We start from the raw sequence: 19411 nt of genomic DNA, 5'->3' as shown, positions 1-19411 counted from the left end.
CCCCAATATGTTACAATTACACAAAAATTTACAAATGGTTTAATGAGCTATCAGGTTTTAGTAACCTTTTAATAAATGCTCTGTGTTCCCTCCACCTGCTGTATGGACAACATTGAGAAGATAGTTGATAGTTTGTGGTTGCACAGATACAGTGATTTTAAATTGGGTCCACATTTTTGAAACACCCTTTATTTAAAACATCCCTCTGCTCTTAATGCCTCCCTTTACCACACAAATCATTGCCTGAAAGCAACCACAGGACAATGCACACAAACCAATTTTTCTTTCCTCTCCTTGCAGCCAATGTGAAAAAGGTGACAACCGCTCATGTTATAGTGACAGGAGAAGTTTGTGTGTTGCTGGCTGCTCCTGAATTTCAGCTGCAGGCTGATGCTTTTTGAAAGCTCTGCCCCTCTGTGCTGTGTCTTGCCATGAAGTACAGCCTGTTAATGCAAGGAGAGGGAGTTTAAAAACTGGGTTTAGCAGCTGATGTGCCCATATGAGATGCTCGATGTACTGTCCCTAAGAAAACACGCTGCGGTGCACATGAAAACTGATGTGCACCCAGGGTCTCATTAATTCCATATGATAAATGCTTCATGCTGCAGCAAGTTGTTGAAAGCATTTTATATTTAGCCGTGGAATTTCACTGCCTGCATCCCTTCGCCAGATGCTGTGTGTTAATCTCCTGTTTGCACCCTTAGGCTGACGCTGGGTAAACCCCTGGGAGAAGGTTGCTTTGGGCAAGTCGTCATGGCCGAAGCGGTGGGGATTGACAAAGACAGGCCCAAAGAAGCAGTGACTGTGGCAGTGAAGATGTTGAAAGGTAAGAAAATGGGCTGATCAGGGAATGGGATGGGTGATGTGGCTGTTCTCATTCACAAAATGTTTCTTTTGTGGCATCTGAACTCTGTCATCATAGTGGGGGGTCAAAGAGCACATAGCTGACCTCAGTCTTCAGCAGTTTGGGGTGTAAATCTGCACCCTTGACAGCCTGTTTATCTTGGGCAGCGAGTATTTAGGAGTCAGGAGATGTATTACCATCGTGTGGGTCTCTCTGCTTTTAGTTCAGTTCACGTCAGACGCTGTCCATGTGTAGATCCCAGCCCATTCAGTCCAGGTGGCTGGTGCCTATTTATTTTGAGTTTAATTGTAAGGTTAGTTTGCAGGAAAGGCATAGTTTTTGGAGGTTTTATAACTAAGGACAGCAATTTCATGTCTGATATTACTGTGTTGCCTCTTAACATGTAACACTGAAGAGGTGGTCAGTCCAACGAGGAGGTTGAGACTATTTTTTGTTAGGACATAACATATGACTTTCTGTAATGTGTACACTGGAAAACAAGTCCCATATTCTGCATATTGAAGCATGTATTTTACACCAACTGCTGCGATTTAGTGGAGTTTGTGCTGGCACACTAGAAAATATGAACTGAACTTGTGTCTTGTACAGATGACGCCACAGAAAAAGATCTATCTGACCTGGTGTCAGAGATGGAGATGATGAAGATGATTGGGAAGCATAAAAATATCATCAATCTCCTTGGAGCCTGTACCCAGGATGGTGAGTAACGAAAATAAAGTAACTCAGGACTTTCCAACAGGTCTACGGAAGTCTCATTAATCATAATTTTTCAAGGCTTTTTAAGGAAATGGTCATGCTGTGATGGGATTTTTAGATATTTCCCCAGCTTAGCAGCAATATTTTTACTTCTGTGTCTCATTATACTTGCAGCTTTAATATGAGAAAGGGTACTATATCATATGAAAACTCTCTAATCCCTTGCTGTAGGGAAAGAATGACATTTTACGGAGGCTTTACCTATGCCTGTTGTTCTGAATTGTCAGCCCTGCTTTAGTGGAACTTGTATCCCACGAATGTGAAATGAGCACTTTAACTCTCTAAAGACCAGAGAGTTTTTATTAAAAGCTAATTTTGTCACGTAAAGTGATGCGGTATGGCATAAAATTGTGGAAATTAAAAAAATCTTAAGTGCTTTGACCTTGTTTGAGATCTCATGGTATTGTTTGATTGGAAATCCTTGTTTTTCAGTACATGGTATGGTCTGGAAGGAGTAGGCAATGGGTCAGGGTTTAAGCACTTTCAGCTACTAATTGTAGCTCTGCGACTATCCTGCCATGGAGCTTTGGGCCAAGTCCAGACCTCCTTTCTTTAAATTTGTGCTTACTGATTTCACAGTTAAACATTTATCGATTCAGCTCATTTGTTGTAGATCGCTAAGTGCTTCCTTACATAAAAACATGTTACCCTTCAACCTGACTCCAGTTTTCACCCGGTTTATCCCAAGGTCCGTTGTACGTGATAGTAGAATATGCTTCCAAAGGGAACCTGCGTGAGTACCTGCGAGCCCGCCGCCCCCCGGGGATGGAGTATTCGTTTGATATTAACAGGGTACCAGAAGAACAGATGACATTCAAGGACTTAGTGTCGTGCACATACCAGTTGGCAAGAGGGATGGAGTACCTGGCTTCACAAAAAGTAGGTAGAACTCAGCAAATACTGCACAAAGCGCCTGGTGTGTATTTGTTCAGCACTTCTTTAGTTTAGTTTTTGTTAACGTCTGTTTGCGTTCAAGAATTTGCTGGGAAAAGGACTTTTCTCAAAGAAATTGCATAATCCGTGCTTTTGGAGATCAGTGGGAAAATTAATATACTGAAAGTTTTTAATCTCTGTTTAATGTCATTGCTAAAATGAGGCCCAGAATGGATTGTTTAAAGTAAATACATGCACTTTGAATTCATAAGCACAGGTGGTCACTTGATTACACAAGTCACATTACTCCCCATGAGACAGCAGGCACCACTTGCCTTCTGTTTCCAGTCAAATCGACCAAATCAGCTCACACAGTAATGTAAAATAAATTAACTCCGTTAGTGAAAGGATTTATAGAATTATAACAGGCAGAGCTGAGAAGACCACAAGATGCCAGGGCAAAAATTGTGAACAGAAGAGGCAAAAATAAATTGAGTGAATTAGTCACTTAAATTATGTGCTTCACTTGAAATTGGTGTTTGTCAGGAGTGCAAGCTTGTTGAAAGAGTTTATTTATCCTGTCATGTCCATAGACACTTATTTCTTCAATTTTTCCTCAAACTTTTTTTTAAACCAGTAATTTGATGAAATTATAATTATGAAACCTTAAATAGCCCTGGAAAAGTAACTCTGTGAACATATTGTGGCTTGGTGGACAGGAAATCAATGAAAACCCTGGGTGGTGTTTGTACCCAATGTCTACAGCAGAGCACCAGATTTTTATGATAGGTGCTTCCTGCAAGTTAGGGGGAGGTTTTTGGGATTTGTACCAATTTCCAGCCATGTCCACTCCAAGTATTTTTAAGCAAAACCAGAGCTGAGTTTCGGAGGAATCGAGGTCTAATTTTGCTTTTCTCCTTTTGTTTCAAAATAGTAATTCTCAGCACAGTAGAGTGACAGGGTGACAGGCACAACATCAAGACAAAGTCTTCTAATGGAGCAAGCTTGAGTATTGTATTAGGTAAAGCACGTTAGGGCATCCCTTCCTAAGAAATGTTTGGCTGGCAAGGAGCTGTGTCTCAAGAAAATCAAACTGCTGGGAAAGAAAAATAATACATCTTTTGACTGACAAATCTTGCTCTCAAGCGTCTGCCTGGGAAGCTCTGAAGTGCTGTTGTAGGACACTGCCAAGGTGTGTGCTCGCACAGATGCACATGGCAGGACCATCCCATCCTTGATCCAGTTCATTTGCCAAAACACTTGGTCAGCACCGCGCCGAACTTGGCTGAATGTGCGACATTGCACAAGGCAGAGAACGGGGGAGAAAACAAAGGCGATACATAGTAAAACTGCGCATTCCAGTTCTTCAGATATCCCACCATTTCTGTTTGTATTTCATCAGTGCTTTTCCCCTTAGGGAATCCATTTGTTGAGCGGGAATAAGAAGAGAGCTGGTCTTCTCACAGTATTTCCATCATGCAGGAACTGTGAGAAGACCGGTGTTCTTGTTATTTCAATCCAATAAATGGCTCACTGAGACCTCAAAAAAGAAAAAGAAAAGGAAGGAAGGTTTTTGGGTGCCAACTTTTTGCCCTGCAAGCAGTTGTATGTTGGAAATGGGATGTTGTTTCTAAGTTAGATTAATACTTTTAAAAATTCTGTTGACATGTCTTCTCCATCATTCCAGTGCTGCACAAAAACGACAGGGTAGCTCTAGATACAGGGGCTGGCCCAGATCATTGCAAAGAAGCAGCAAATCATTAAGACCAGAGGGTTGGCTATAAAACATGTCAGTGATGGGAATCAATAATGGCACCATTTTGAAGATAGGAAGAGTCTCAGCTGTAAGTCAGTAGGGTGTGAGAAAGCAGAAATATACTGACAGAAGGTACTAGGGTTTGAATCATTTGGTGTGTTCGTGCAGAGGTGTTCCACACCATTTGAGGTGCTCTGTGGTACCTGCAGGCTGATGCTCTGGAAAGGCACTGGGTAGCTGTGGGTCCTGTGTTGTCCCTGGATATCACAGGCTGTCTCAGATGAGAGCACTTCTATTTGGGCAACTGAATTGGGTTCCTCGTGTCTCAGAGGATGTTCTTGTTTGAGAACAGGGACGGGGAAACAGGAGGGCTAACCTGTCTTGTTTCTGCTACCATAGCATTGCCGGTGTTGAGTTAGAAGACTGATTTGATGCTGAAAGCACGGACTGTTGTCTGGTCCTGTGCACACAAGGCATTGCTGGAGCAGGTTTTACTGGCATTTCCCCATGGCTAACCCAGTGAGGAGCAGAAGCTTTGTAGACTCATTTTACCCATGCAGGATAAGGGGTCTCAGAAAATTGCTGGGCAAGTTATAATGCAGGAAAGAACTTGACTGTTGTACAGTTTTTTTGTAGTGGTTCAGTCCAGCATGTCTATGCACATGCTGAAATAAAGAGGACAACATAATAATCCAAAATTGAGGAAGGGAAAAAAAAAATATATATATATATATATATTTAAAAGTGATATTTAACTTGAAGTAGAATATCCTGGGAAAACTCCAAATGCAATGTTTCTTACCATGCCCCTGCTGCCACCTTCTATCAACACTAATAAGGCTGCTTAAGCACAGGAATAATATCCAGAGCAGTGACAACATCCTTTCAGTGTCAAGAATCAGCTGCAAGTATTCAGAATAACGCTGACCTGAAGGAAAAAAACTCTGAGGAGAAAGCACATTAAGTATCAAAGCTGTTTCAAAGGCAAACAGCCCAGCCTTGATTGTTTTGTTTTAATTAAATTGTTACAGTCTCATGGTTGAAGTAAGTACACACACCCCAGACAACTAGTTTAAAATTATATACTGTGGCTGTATCTCATATTAAGATCTTTTATATTAAAAATAGTTGCACTGATCCAGACTGTCAGGTTTTAGTTCTGATGAGACGAGATAATTTAAGAGAAGCAATGTAATAAAATGCTCATTAACAGTATTTGCAATGGACGTGCCGCAGAACCTGTACCTGGGCACGTGTAACGGAGAGTGAATCACAGACAGCTTTGCACAGTTCGGGTCACCACCCAAGTTTTCAGCCTTAGCAAAACAAAAGTCTTAAATAAGCCAGGCTTTTCTAAGACGCTTCTGGGGTGCTTGTTCAACTTGGAAACAGCAGCTGAGGGGATGGGTTGCAGTAGTTAACACAGTCATATTTTGCAGGATTGTAGTAAATGTGTGGCTTTTCCATCTTGTGATTTAGGTTAAAATCTGTAAAGGAGACTTAGTTAATGGTGTAGAAGTAATTTCACTTTTACAGCAGTTTATTTCAGTGGGCCTTTTTTTCTTTTCTTTCCAGTGCATCCATCGAGATTTGGCTGCAAGAAATGTTTTGGTAACTGAAAATAACGTCATGAAAATAGCAGACTTTGGTTTAGCCAGAGACATCAACAATATAGATTATTACAAAAAGACTACTAATGTAAGTGGATGGTTTTCTTATCTCTGGGAAACCAGTGTTTCTTTCAAGGATACACTTCAAAACTGTGGTTATAAACTTAATGGGCTTCTTGTACATCAGCCTCACTTTTCATTGCAGACAGAAAACAGGGATCAAGGACATAAGCATTTCTGTCCTCTTTTATAGTGACAATTATTTAAAAAGATAACCAAAGAGGCTATGTATTGTATGATTCATTAGAAATGCTGAAATACAAACATTGTTTTTTGTGTTTCCCTGACTCCAGTCGCTTCATATAAGCGCAAATATTCCTGTTGATTCCAGGTCATTTTGTACCAAGCCTAAGATCTTGATAAACACTGTATAAACAATGCTAGCAATAACCATAATAAAAATCCTATTTATGTGTGGCCATGCAACATACAACTTCATGCCTTTTGCCTGTACTTAGCTTGTTATGTACAAGTTATGGCAATAGTATCAAAGTAGGGCTAGGGGTTGAGAACATCGTTTTACTCCGCACTTTATCACTGTTTTGCTGTTTAACCTGTACCCAATCAAGAAGATAAAACATTTCAGATATAGTTATTGATGCCTAGTTTGAACAGCTTACACCTACTTCTCAGGATATCTCTTAAGATCCTGAAGAGCTACACTTGGGTTTTGATGGCAGCGTTGCAGAACTCATTCAGTTCTACAGACTTTAATATTTTGTATAAATATTAATTATTATTAAGCATCATGTCAAGTGGCTTATCTATGAAAACAAGCACTAAGTGATTAGTGGCATTTTAATGGTAATATCTGCCTACTTCCAAGAGACAGAGCAACCAGGTGTGGGTACATCAGCACTGGAGGGAATGGAACCTTCGTATCTGATTTAGTGCGATTCTTGGGCTCTGCGCAGACTTTGTGTGCAAAGCAACAGGCAGTTGTGACTGTGAACTTTGGATCACTGCAAAAGGTGGACCAGGAAAAAATTTATTGGCTTACTGTTCAACTTATTTCTTCTTAATTTTCATCTGCTTCTCCTAGCAAGCAGTTTGGTAACTTTTTGGGAGCCCTCAATGCATTTAATTTTGTCTTCAGTGTTTATATCCAGTTTTCTTAACAGTCTCCCTACTTTAGCCCATTTTACTATTTTTTCCCTGAAAGTTTTAAAGGTCAGTTATGTGCTGGTTTGCATTAGAAGACTGTTCTTGGAGAATTGATTAACCTTTTTAAAAAAAAATGGTGTTGAAATGGTCCTGTAAATTGCTGCCATTGTAATTTTTCTTCCCTTCCCCTCCCGACTTACAGGGACGGCTTCCAGTGAAGTGGATGGCTCCAGAAGCTCTGTTTGACAGAGTTTACACACATCAAAGTGATGTGTAAGTGGCCTTATTTCAATGGGTTTGGGTTGGGGGTGGGAAGGAGGGTTGTTTTGATTTGTATTTGTTAAAGTTCGGGATATTTTAAATGTATTTTCCTGTTGTCCTTTACCTTTAAGTGTTCTCATTCCGTTTCACATATTAATAGACGGAACAGGACTTGCCCTTAGAAAGTGAGGATTTTATGGTAGACTGCTAACCAGTGCTCTGTTACTAATCTGCCCGGCTTCAAAGCACATGAAAGGTGGAAAATGCGAACCTCCTTCTGTCAGTGCGGAAGTTTCCCCCCTTGAACTTATTTACGGATGTGCAGCTACAAAGAGTCTATCTAATTTGCTTGGCTTTTGACATACTCTGGACTTCCTTCAGGTTTAAAAAAAGAAAAGAGAGAGAGAAAGAAAGAAAAGAAAGTTGCTGAAAACTTCTTATAAAAAATTTGTGCTAAGATTAGGTATAATAAAACACAGGCTGGATATACTGAAGGAGTTTTCTCAGATTTTTAGAAGCTTCATTGCTTCCCAGCAGTACTTCACATGTAGTAGGAAATCATTGGACTGACACTTCAAAATCTTTTAATGTGTGCACAGACCTGCTGGCTGATGCAACCGCTCAGGATTTATTCTGCTTCCTATTACAGTTTCCTGGGCCCGTCTACTATACTCGTGTGCGTTGTGCTTGAAGTAGATGTGTATTTTTTTATGCAGTGCAGATGAATATCTTATGTTTTTTATTTCTTCAAGAGAAGCTGTTAACCATAAAGGGCTGGATGCTTCCCAGCACAGGTGTAAAAGGTTATGCGTGTCAGTGCAGGGTTAAAAAGAGAAAGGGAAGGGTGGAGAAAATAAGAGGCATCTCCCCTTTCTTTAACCTGCGTGCACTTCCTGAGCTGCTTTCTCCTTAATAAAAGCATTTTACTGAGGCTTTCCTGCAATCTTTGCATTATTTACAAAGGAAAATAAATGCAGAGGTTTAGGGCGGATCAAGCTTTTGTTTTAAAATAACATATTGGCAAAATATTTAAGTGAATGTGAAGTAGACTGCTTCACTGGTTCAGGACTGAAAGACAATCTGAGCTCCTCAGCAGCCACCGGGCACAAGGATTTCAAGTGCTGGAAACTGGAGGCTCTTGGCCCCATGGTGGCTTTGAAGATGGCTAAGGATAATATTATTGTAAGTTTGTGCAAACAGTTTACTAAAATATACCACAGCAAAACTGGGAGAGCTGCAGAGCAGCTCGGGAGCTGGTGCGAGCTCTGAGCTGTTGCTCACCTGGCAAAGCCGCCAACCAAAGAGCCCTGGGTTGCCAGCAAGGCGTGATGTGGCAAGCAGGCAGGAAAACTGGCTTAAAATGATCCTCCTTCGTCTCCTAACAAAAATATATTTAAAAATAAAAGAGCAGAATGATGCAAAATATTTTTGTTTTGAACAGCCTGCTTTTGTCACAATGTCCTGCCATATAATTTGAAACCAGCTGAGCTGTGAGTGTTCTGTACAGAATTAAGCTGTGAAGACCCAATTCTTTGCAGTAGCCTTGGAAACTTGGGTGCTTGGAGCACACCAGACAAGGCAAAGAGCATGTTAGAGAAGATGCTCAGGTCAGTCCCTATTCTATATGCTGCCCATGCACCTGATGCACTTCACGGAATGATATAGAATCACAGAATTGTTTTGGTTGGAAAAGACCTTTAAGGTCATTGAGTCCAACTGTTAACCCAACACTGCCAAGCCCACCTCTAAAACATGTCCCTAAGAATTTCATCTTTTAAACCCTTCCAGGGATGGTGACTCCACCACTGCCCTGGGCAGCCTGTTCCAATGCCTGACAACCCTTTCCGGGAAGAATTTTTTCCTAATATCCTATCTAAACCATGTCCCGCTCTAGGCCATCAAGAGTTGGGCAGATGCTGATTTAAGCATCTCCTGAGTGGGATTGGCAGTCGCTGCATCTGTCACAGACTCATCTGTGTTTTCAGCAGCAAGGCAGATCTTCTAATGCGCTTTTCTCTTTGGTTTGTAGTTGGTCGTTTGGTGTGTTAATGTGGGAGATCTTCACATTAGGAGGATCGCCATACCCAGGAATCCCAGTGGAGGAACTTTTTAAGCTGCTTAAAGAAGGGCACCGAATGGATAAACCTGCCAACTGCACCAATGAACTGTAAGAACACTTATTTTGCTGTACCAGGACTGAGGGGCATAAACTGTACTGAATTCACATGGTTAATGCTACTCCCAGCAGAATCAAACATTTTCAGAATTGCCTTGATCTAAAATTGTGGAGATGCGTGTGTGTAGATACGTAAAGAAAAGGTATGACAGGGTCTTTGGGAAATATTTGACAGACGTTACTTCTTTACACGTCCTGCTGTGATACCATTCAAAAAAAGAGAAGAGATCACCTACAGCCAGTGTTTGTCAGTGTTTTTACACTTGTATTTGTTTTATTTTAATCTCGTTACATGAAAATTCTTAAATGGCACAAAAAACACTGATCATATGTAAGGCACATCAGACTGGTGTTGTGCACAACAAAATACATCTGGGAACTTGTGCAGTAACACAACATTATCCCCTGGTGATAAGGGGGGAGTGTTTTCTCTTTCTGATATTTCAGTATAGCCCTTGACTATTTTTACATTTTTCCTACCCATTTTAATTTCTTCACTTCACAAAGACTGCAATCCTTAGTGTGCAAAAATATTTACCCATGTGTAATTTAATACCATTGAAATTCCTGGGACAGAAGGCTGCAGCATTAGGTCCACAAAAGGGTAATTTAGACACTAGGCAAGAGAGAGAGAGGAGTAGAAATTCACTTTTGAGAGAAGTGAGAGTATTGTGCAATTTTGGCAAAGCCAGTGGTCCATGTGTAGGGCTGTGGGCGCTCGCTGCTTTACTTGTGATGAAGAACATTGTGTATGAAAAGGTTCACAAGGAGGACGCGTGATTTTAATTAAGCTAAGAAAATGTGCATTTCTTACAGCTATATGATGATGAGAGATTGCTGGCATGCTGTGCCTTCACAGAGACCGACTTTTAAACAGTTGGTAGAAGACTTGGATCGGATTCTCACTCTCACAACTAATGAGGTAGGTAAATTGTTTCCCTCCATAAGCTGCCGATCAGGACAAATAGTCCAGGAGACAGATGGAATTTATTCAATGATGCAATCCTGCTCAAGTTCTCTCTGTCGTTGTCCTCTGAGGTTACACGCAGCTCAACTATATATCCTATGAAATCCTCGGTTTCTTACCATTATGCCTTGATTTATGTAACTAAACAGAAACACATTTTTTAAATTGGTTTTGTTTATTGCTCATTGCATCTTTTGATGTTTTTATCTTAGTATCCAAGGACTACATGTGGCAGGTTGGGAGGCGATGTTTATGTTTCAACATGAGTTTCGCGTGAAAGGAGAGATGTAGAGTTCATGGTGTTTCTAATTTATCGACTCAGTTTGATTCCCAGGCATGATATCTAGGTCAGAAGAGGAGAAACTGTCAATGGTAGATTTCAGATTATCTGTCTGAGAGTGAATTAGGTTCACTGAAACAGCTCTCTGTGGAGGGAACGAGGACCCACGGGGAATGTGCAAACAGCCATCCAATTATCCAAAGGTCCTGCCTAACACTGCTTCAGGTTGGCATATATGAATGCAAAAAGGTTTTATTTGAAGAGCATTCTTTCAGAGGTCTGAGATATTATTAGTTTTAGCAAGGAGCACACTGATTAGGGTATTCACCCAGGAATCGGTCCTCTTATCGCTAAATCACGCGCACCTTTGAGGAAGATCACAAATGTTGGCAATGTTGATTCTTTTGGTGGAAACTACTTTTGAGAGAAAATGTTTGGTGCCCCAGAAATCTTTTACAAATTCCTGTCATTTCCGAGAAATGAGATGTATGATGGGAGGAAAAAAAGAACAAAACCTTTACAGAGGAAAGTTGCAACGACTCATTTTGACCCTTTCAAAATAATCATAGCAAATGAGAAAAGTTTATAGTACTTTTTTACAAGGGGGGAATAAGGTAGAAAAAAAATTTAGATTGGTTTATACTGGTCTTCAACATTACTTTCTAATTTTTCAGAATTGTTGGAGAAATAAAAAATGGATTATTAAGCAGCATTAGGAAAGCCGTACGCAGCAGAGATGACAGGAGAACATGAGTAAAGAGATGCCGTTTTTTATTGCCATCATTTGCCCAGCAGGTCCAGTTGAAAAAGATTTTTGGCTTCAGTAGCAGCCATAAACTCATCTGGATTCTGTTTTGTGAAGTTCACTCTGAGAAGTGGCACCTTCAGGGATGGCTCAGAGATGAGGCAGGAATCTGCGCTCCCTATGGATTCAGTAACACAGCTCTGCGCACTGTTAACATTTTCCCCTCATCCAGGACTAACAGCATCTTTTTTTTTTTTTTTTGTATTTTTATTATTTTTTAATTTATATATGATTTCACAAGACGGGTTGGAGGTGGGCTGGCTGCCACGGCAGAGCGCTGGGTGGTTTGGACTGGATCCGCGTTTGCAAATTCAAGCGGGAGGTTCTGGGCTGCAATTCTGAGCCTGGGAAAGGATATTGCTTTCTTTCTTGTGTGCGTTTAACCGTCTTGCCTTCCCAATTCTGTACTGCTCGTGGACCTGGAATGATCTCAAAGGTAACCTGAAAAGGCCTTTAGGGTTATGTAAATTACTTTAGACTAGAATAATAGGAAAAAACGGCTGGAAAAAGCTCAGGAGCACATCCAGTCCATCTCGTCGGCCTACGGCAGGATCCACTATACGTTTGTCATTCCTGACAGATGTTTATGTAACTTGTCCTTAAAGATCTCCACTGCTGTATTTCCACATCACCCCCTGACAGTGTATTGCTTTGTTTCATTAGCCTTACGCTCTTTAAAGTTTTTCCTAATCTCTAATCTTTCAACATAAGATATTCCTTTTGTCCTATTTACCCTGGACATAGAAAGCAAATTATTTCACTTGTCTTTGCAGCACATTTTATGTTCCTGAAAACTCGTCACGTTCTCACTCAGGGTCTCCTGAGAACTCCAGTGTGTCCCATTTTCTTCCATTGCCTGTGCTTTTGGGATCTCTGATTTTGTGTAATCCTCATGGTTTTCCTGCAGCGCAGGTCCTTTGTGCATCAGTCTGACAATACTTTTGCTTATCCTTTCCACAGTGGCACTTTCCCCCAAAAAAGGAAAATGTTGGTAATGGGGTCAGCCTGGTTTACCCAACAACTCAAAAAATTGCTAGGGCAGTCAATAATATCTTCTTCTGCCTTTGTGCAAGTAATGATTTCTGCTGAAATGGTAATGTCTTGCGCTTCTCCATGCTGAACCATCACCTGTTGAGTTTCTCCATTACTATTTGGGTTTTTTGGGTTGGTTTTGTTTTGGTTTTTCTTTTCCAAATGACGCTATTCCCCGAGTAGTCTGCAATGTTTCCCCAATCCATGCGAATCAACCTCATGGTTGTGTCATTGTATCAAAACCAGGGACCGTCGTGATATTGGAAACTTCTTATGCCCCTTGATGTGATTCTGTCCCTTGACATTGGATAAGGAAGCTGGAGAGGGGATAAGGATCCCACCTTAAATACTGAATTTGTAACTGAATTACATCAAGCTTTTTGGTATGGTGAACCGTGCTTGATCTTACATTTCCCTGCTCTTTTAAAATGGTGACCATTTTTTAACTATAATATGGTAATGATTGAATTTCTGGCTAAAAATATGTTAACCAAGAGCTGAATTACCCCAAAACTAAGCACAGCAGCACAAAATACTGACTGAGGTGGAAGACTTGTCTTGTCAGTGCGATCATAACTTGTGGTTTAGCAAATGAAGAGATCGCATTTAAATGAATGCAGCTGCCTTTAGAAGTTGAAAGAGAAGGAGCATTTCAAGGGGAAAAATAACTTTATTCTCCTGCCAAAACTGTTGTTTCTAGCAAAAAAAAAAAGGCCTTAACCAAAAACTTCGATTCAGCAGATATTATTTCCTTTTTTAATGACTGCTTTGGTCATGGCTGCTCTGGGACACACACACACACACACACACATGAATCTAGTGCGTTTAATTTTGTTTCCCTTTCAGTTCTTTATTGCACGTATGCCACTGCATGTTTAAACACAAATTTAATATTGCAGAGTATAAAACAGATATTCAAACTGACCAAAGGAATATGAAGTTGGAAGCATCTTTCCCTCTCCAAATCATTACCATGTGCTAAAGAAAAATGGTTCTATTTAAGATGAAATTTCATTTTTATCATTGCGAGTGAAAAGTCTTTGTTTGATGTGGTTGGCATGTTTGTTTCCACTGACGCGGCTAATGCTGCTGATGTTGGACTTCAGAAAAAGCCCCGTGTTATTAGTTTGGTTTTTCTTTCTCTATTCAAGCTCCTTGTTTTATGAGATATTTAAGCAGTTTTGAACGCAATTGCGTTACTGAAATGAATGTCATTTTTAAACTGTTCTTTTACCCATTTTATAATCAAGCCAAATCTGAGCAGGGGTAATGTGTTATTGTCGGTTTTAGTCATTGTCTAAAAATGCAATTTATTTCTTTTGTCATAGGAGTATCTGGACCTCAGTGGACCTCTTGAACAGTATTCACCCAGTTACCCTGACACGAGGAGCTCGTGTTCTTCAGGTGATGACTCTGTTTTTTCTCCCGATCCAATGCCTTATGAACCTTGTCTTCCCAAGTACCAACACATGAATGGAAGTGTTAAAACATGAAATCATACAGAGGAATAAAGAAACGAGAACATCAAGCTACCTACCATATACAAAACAAAATCTTTTCTCCGGGACCCTTATGTTTCTGCTTGTACATATGAAAAATGGGAAAAAAAAAAAAGAAAGACAAGGAAAAAAACTGTGAGGAGACCAGTCAGAAACTACATAAAGAATCTCCTGGTTTGCAACTTAAAATATCCCCAACAAAGAAGAATGTTTATGAGCTGTGTCTAGATACACATCGCTGTGGATTGTCTGGCTTCCTGTAAGCGGCAACAGACTTTTTTTGTACAATGGACCAGTTGGACTTGAGGCAACTCTGGGTCTGCCTTTCTTGTTTATTTTGTAATATTTGGAGAAAATATATGTTGGCACACACTTACAGAGCACAAATGCAGTATATAGGTGCTGGATGTATGTAAATATATTCAAAATATGTATAAATATATATTATATATATTTACAATGAATTATTTTTTGTATTGATTTAAAAATGGATGTCCCGATCCACCTAGCAAATTAGTCTCTTTTTTAACAGCTATTTGCTAAATGCTGTTATTACACAGATTTTCTTAATTTTCACCATCCAAAGGTGGAAAATACTTTGCTTTCAGGGAAAATGGTATATCATTAATTTATTAACTAATTGGTAATGTACAAAACAGTTAATCGTTTATAGGGTTGTTGTGTTTTTGTAATTTAAATGGCATTTCTATGCAGGCAGCACAGAGAACTAGTAGATATATTGCTCAGACTTTACTAGTTTTCAGATCTTTAAAAAAAAATAAATATTTACAGTATATAACTAATTTGGGAGAATTAAACTTTTGATTTATTTGTGTTTAAAAAACTGCGGTGTCAGATGATTATTCTTATCCAAACCAAATCCTTTAACAAGAACGGCTTTTATTCTCAATACCTGTCACTTTAACAATCCAACTCTTCTCTTTAGCAGTGTTTCCCGTGGCCAAAAAGCATAATCATTCCATGTAAAAAAAGAAAATAAAGAAAATATTGAAGAGGGTTCCTAAAGTAAGGAAAGACATTGATTTGTCTATAACCACAGCAGAACGTACTGCTCTAAAAGGAGCTGAGCTTCTACCGTGAGTTGTACATGCCTCAAATTAACTACAGTTCTCTTCCCCGACTTGGATAATCGGTTCCAGATCTTTTGGCCTGGATCCTTTTGCCTTTTAGACTATCCCTCTATTGTAACTTAAGTTAAAAAAAGAGGAGTTGTTTATAATGACAATTTGCCATAGGAATATCAGCATCTTTTTAAGGGATTAATTCATGCTGACTCCGGTATTTCCTTCGGATCCATTCCATAACAGTAGGTGTAGCACTGGCCTGTGCTAAAATATCACAGTTGTTTGTATCTTTTTTACCGAAGTCTCGTGGTTTTACTTGCAGAAAATTCACACTGATACGGCCATGCAATATGAATGCAAGTTACACTGTTTTATGTGGTGGTGTTTTGGTTTATTAAAAAAAAAATTGGCTAAAAAGTTTTAAATTCTGTTAACTTTTGTACTGACAATAAAATGTTTCTACAGATATTAATGTTAAAATTACAAAATAAATGTCATGCAGCTTATTTTTCCTAATCCTTTGTGTCATACAAAATGGTTTCCTGAACATCAAGTGATGGAACACGTCCAGAAATGCTTCCTTTTGATCTTTTTGTAGATCCTGTGTTACAAAGCAATTCTTCCAGGAATGATACTTTTGCCTCTATCTTATAAAATGTCTACTCATGAATAACAGGGGTTATTTGGGTAAATGTATGTATAGTCCTTGGTGTTTGTGGAGTGGGACGTTATTTGCTGGAAAATGATGTGAAGTGCTCATAGTGCAGACATAAAATATATTCTCTTTTTATTTAGTCTGGCTGTATCTAATTAGTGAGGTTTCTTGTCCATATTAGAGAGTTTGGAGGACCATTTGCAATGAAGATATTTTTAAAAACCGCAACAGATGTAAAGTCACAAGAAAGAGTATAAAGGTTAGGAGGTTTCGTGTTTTGATTTGTTTGTTTGTAGGGGTTTTTTTTTTGTTTCATTTTTAAGCTTGAAAACAGAAGGAAGGCACATGAAAATAGCTGGTGCTTGAGACAGAAATGGGAATTTTATGGTCACATTACTGTTACAGGTTGGCCAGGAAAGGGTATTGAGCCTGGTCTTCATCACATGCTATGAAAGTGCTCCAGACACAGAAATATTCTTTGCTTTCGTCTTTTCAGCTTTGACCAGAAATCCCTTACCAATCCCAAGAAACCTTCTAAAAAGGTGCCTGTTAAAATCTGCTGTTTTCCAGCTAAGAATTATCTGATTAAAAAAATCCCACTGGTTTTACTGAAAAATAACAATTCCCTTTCCCCATGACATCTGTTAGCAGCAATGGTAGCTACTGTCTGACAGAAACCACAATATTCTTAATGACACACGTCTGGTCTTAAGGTTCTCTTAAAGGCTATCAGAAGATCTTGAATCTTGCTCTGCTCATATTGAAATTAATTTAGAAGCATCTTTGATATCTTTTTAAAATAGAAATATGTAATCACTCAGAAACATGATAGAAAAGAGCTATTAAATAATGTAAACTTATTTGGTTACCCTGATTTTGTTCTAAATAGTTTATTTACCATTCTGTTGCTCATTTTTTAATTTAGCCCTGGAAGATTTAGATTTGCACCTTGGAGATAGACTGCAATTTCACAAATGTTAGCTGAAGTATATTATCTCATTTTTCTAGTTTTATAGTGTAATCCCTGGGTTAAGCTTTTGTTCATTCCTGCTGCCTGAAGACTTTCTTCTCCATTGCCTGCTGCCTTATTTGCTCCTGGCTCTAAAACAAGGCACAGAAACACTCTGTTTCTGGGGAAGAAACTGAGTATTTTCTGTGTGCGGAGCTGCAAGAGGAAATTAGACAGCAGAAAATAAAATCCAGCACTGGAATTTTTCTAAAGGGGACATATTCATTATTGCCATGCCTACCTTGGGCTCTTTCATGAGAATGGTTAAGGAATTTGGATTGGTATCTCATCTAAAAATGAAGCTGGTCATTAATAACAGGAACAATAATGAAGAGTAGCGTTATGTCAGGAAATTAATTTATACTGATGTGGGTAATGAGGATTAAGATCTGTGTATAATCAGTTTCTTGAAGCATCTAGTTGTTTCTTATCTCTTAAGTATCGATTCAAATCAACTCTGTGTAATATATGAGAAAATGTAGATATAAAAACCCCAAATTTATTGTGGCTTAAGTCCATAAAGAAGTTCACGTTGTCTGTTTTGGTTTTGTTTCACATTTTTACTGTAATATAAAAAGCAACATGGGCTATATACGTATCAGATAAGAAGCCAGATTCTATTCTGTCATTTTATTGGTTTGATATTGTTCAGTATCTGGTTTATTATGCTTTTACAAAAGTAAGAGTTGGACTGTGTTCTGACTTTCCAATTTTTGAAAAGACAGGTAGGTTTATGGTTTTATTTCTGGAAGTAACATGAGCAAAGCTGTGTAGAAAATCTACTGATTTTCGTGTCTATCCATTGAAAGGGTATTGAGAACAGCACTACGGAAATTTGAAGTCTGGAAATGAACTTTTTAGTGAAAGATTCAGTGATCCTCAATGTAATTAGTTCAAGAGAAGGTTAAGAGTTGTCTTGGTCAGGGTCTATAAACTGTTGTTAGAGGTCTCTTCCTTAGAAGCTCCAGATTCAGTGGCTGAAAGGTGGAGTAAGGCCCATCCTGGGCCAGTGGGAAGGTGACGTGGCTTTTGGATGGTAGAAGTAATGTGCGGTCGGAGCAGCATCTTGATGGTTGCCATTGACCTTCCTCCATTTGGAGCAAACGTCATCTCGTGTGGCTCAACAGTGAGCAAAATCCAGCAGTCAAGTAAGCTGGTTATGATATTTCTTCCTTTCCTCTAAGTCTGTGATGGGAAAGCCCAGGTCATGCAGATCCTGACTGGTAAGCTTTGGAGACTTTCTGTAGTCCTGGAAGTTTCAGGTACGAGCAGAGAGAGGCTGCTTGAATCGGTGTGTGATTGTTATTGATGAGGAAAGGTAAAGAAGTGTTAGAAGACAAGTCCTTTAGCAAACCTTCCTGAAACCTTCACATACTTTAGTTTCATTTGGGTGTTTTTAAGTAGCCTGATATACTCAAGGGAAAAAACTGAGACAAAAATGTTGCTATTCATAGAAGGAAAAAAAAAAGCCATAGAAGGGAAAAAAAAGCCAATCGACACCTGATTTTGAGAGGTCATCTGTCCATTCTGTGATCAGGAAGCTCTGCATCTGCATAATTTGATCTAGTTATTATAAAAATTTCTCATTGATTTTTCCACAGTAAATAATAAGTCTATTGTGAGGAAGCATAAGTTACTTCCAACAATTTGTAGTTGGAGAGACAATCAGTCCCTTAGCACCTCTAAATATGTCTGTGTAGCTCTGAGCTTTCATCGCCGTGAGTCCCACGTGTTTCAAACAGCTTAAATGCGATAGACTGTGAGGCAAGTCTTCCTTTTTATTCCCTTTTAACTGTGCAAAACTCCTGTTAACCGGATGTTCTGTAAAACTAAAGGAGAAAGAAGAAGGAGACAAGTCATTCTCTTCACAAGGATGCACGGAGACAGAGCAAGGGCCAAGAAGCACCAGTTACTTCAAGGTATTTCTGGATTTTAGAAACTATTTCTTCGCTGTGAGACCACTTGGATGTTGGGATAAGCTACCTGGAGAAGCAGTAGAATCTGCCTGGCTGTAGATGTTCAAGACTTGGCTTGGCAGGGCAATGGATAACCTAATTTAAGGCCCTGCTTTCAACACAGGGTTGGCCAAGATGATCTCCAGGGTCCCTTCCAGCTGAGACTTCTCTGTGATTTTGCAAATGTGCATTACTGGCCAAAGGTAACCCAGGTCTGCAGAGGAGTTCTGGAAAGCTGCGCTGGCTCATGTTGAGGTTGTCAGTGGGATGTATCATTCAGTAAACTCAATTTAGTAATACATTTAACAAGCGAGCGATCCCCCCTTCTTAAGGCATTTAGATTTTAAAAGACAGGCCCTGGCTTGCTTTTGATTATCACAGCTGGCCAAAAATTTACTCTTTGAATTCCTGAGCAGTGGAAAACACTGTTTGGTCAAAAGCTTTCTGAAGCATGAGTGTCTTGCAGAAGATAAATGACGCGACCCTATCAAAGTCATCTTGTCAGAAGGAAATGAAGTCACTTTATGCTGCAATTATTCAATAATAGACAATAATATATAAAGTTGAAGCAAGAATGTAGTTTTTTTATTTTATTAAAACAGAATGGTTAGACTAACTCAAAGTGACACCCAAGTACTGCAAATAATCACACTTAAAAATATT

The 19411-nt window shown here is 39.3% G+C and overlaps 1 protein-coding gene across 2 annotated transcripts in view; it reads left to right on the top strand.

The window, feature by feature from the left end:
• FGFR2 (fibroblast growth factor receptor 2) overlaps positions 1–15645 on the top strand; it is an 85846-nt gene extending 70201 nt beyond the window's left edge. For both annotated transcript variants that reach the window (XM_082054568.1, XM_082054567.1), the window contains 8 exons: positions 705–826; positions 1454–1564; positions 2310–2500; positions 5826–5948; positions 7227–7297; positions 9315–9452; positions 10278–10383; positions 13874–15645. In XM_082054568.1, the coding sequence (XP_081910694.1) occupies positions 705–826; positions 1454–1564; positions 2310–2500; positions 5826–5948; positions 7227–7297; positions 9315–9452; positions 10278–10383; positions 13874–14038 (1027 nt within the window). In that variant the 3' untranslated portion in view covers positions 14039–15645. The remainder of the gene's footprint in view (positions 1–704; positions 827–1453; positions 1565–2309; positions 2501–5825; positions 5949–7226; positions 7298–9314; positions 9453–10277; positions 10384–13873) is intronic.
• The last annotated feature ends 3766 nt before the right edge of the window (positions 15646–19411 follow it).

The sequence above is a fragment of the Streptopelia decaocto genome (genome assembly GCF_964273445.1).
Source record: "Streptopelia decaocto genome assembly, chromosome: 5".
NCBI lineage: Eukaryota > Metazoa > Chordata > Aves > Columbiformes > Columbidae > Streptopelia > Streptopelia decaocto.
The sequence above is the reverse complement of the archived record's forward strand: the minus strand, read 5'-3'. Positions and strand labels throughout refer to the sequence as shown.